The 1,203-nt window shown below is 67.2% G+C and overlaps 1 protein-coding gene across 1 annotated transcript in view; it reads left to right on the top strand.

The window, feature by feature from the left end:
- Positions 1 to 1,203, top strand: part of CTSK (cathepsin K) — a 10,055-nt gene that overhangs the window by 4,385 nt on the left and 4,467 nt on the right. Inside the window, exon 2 of the mRNA XM_025195138.1 lies at positions 1,047 to 1,129. Coding sequence (XP_025050923.1) covers positions 1,047 to 1,129 — 83 coding nt within the window. The remainder of the gene's footprint in view (positions 1 to 1,046; positions 1,130 to 1,203) is intronic.

Below are 1,203 nucleotides of genomic sequence, written 5' to 3'. Positions count from 1 at the left end.
GATGCTAGAGGCAGGGCAGAGATCGGGGGCCTGTGGCACCAGGGAGCCGGCCCTGCCATGAGCCGGCGCCTGATTGCACCACTCTGGAGGCCCTGGGAGTCAGGGCAAGGGCCTGGCCTTGAGCTGCATCCTGGTAGCAAGACCCCTCACTGCCATGCTGCTGTCTCTGCCAGGGCTGTCTGTGCACATGTTGGGACAGCTGTCAGCCAGAGCAGGACCCTTGGGGCAGCACCATCATGATACTGGGTGGGGGCATTAGGGGCCCAGCACCCCCTGGTGCCCTACAGGACAGTGGTCTGGAAGGGTGATGCTTCCCCCACCCCCCAGGCTGCCGAGGCCTGTGGGTGCCCAGCTGCTGTTCCCGGCTCTGGGTGCGTGTGTCAGCGGGAAGCCCCTGTCCCCAGACAAGGAGTCAGAGTATCCGTCCCAGCGACCCTTTGCGTGCCGGGCAGCAGGGCCCCAGGCCGTGTCGACGGTGCCCACACCGGGTAGCCTTCGTTCTGCCCGTGCGCAGTGGCCTGTGGGTTGGGCCCAGTCGCTAGTGCCCAGGCAGCTCTGGCTCTGCCCAGGAGCATGGCATGGGCTTTGTTCCCACCGATGAACCCTGGGAAGAGAAGGGGAAGCTGGGGGCTGGGATGCTGGGGCCAGGGCAGAGGTCTCCCCTAGCTCACCAGCCTTGGGGCTCAGGCTGCGGCCAAGAGCCCTGCCACGCTCTGGGAGCTTTGGGCCTGAGTCCTTCCTAGTCCCAACCAGTACGCCCCCGCCATCTATACCCCCAGGCTAGGGCGGGGGGGCTCAGGCTACGGCAGACACTGACACCCCCCACCCCCGCCCTGGGTTCTCCCCTGGCCTGGGACAGCCACCCGGGGCCAGGATCGGACCCGCTCCCTGCAGCAGTGACTCAGGCTGCCATGGATCATGTGAGCCCCAGGGCCGGGGGCCAAGCCCCCCTACACCTCCCCCTCCAGCCACGTGTGAATGTGAGCCACCCCCCACGCGGGCGCCGGCCCAGATTTTCCAGCAACTGCTGACTTCCTCCATCCTAGAGACATAAAAGGCTGCGGCCGCGGCTGCTGCAGGAACCGTCTCTGCTCTGCATCGACCCAGGACTGCCGGACCCTGACAACAGGTGAGCACAGCCCGGACCCCCTGGTCCTAGCAGGGAGTCAGGCTGCCCCCCAGTTCCTCTGCCCTGTGGGGGGG

Source organism: Alligator sinensis, unplaced genomic scaffold (genome assembly GCF_000455745.1).
Source record: "Alligator sinensis unplaced genomic scaffold, ASM45574v1 scaffold880_1, whole genome shotgun sequence".
In the NCBI taxonomy this organism is placed as follows: Eukaryota; Metazoa; Chordata; order Crocodylia; family Alligatoridae; genus Alligator; species Alligator sinensis.
Note: the sequence above shows the minus strand (reverse complement) of the source record. Positions and strands in the feature narration are given on the sequence as shown.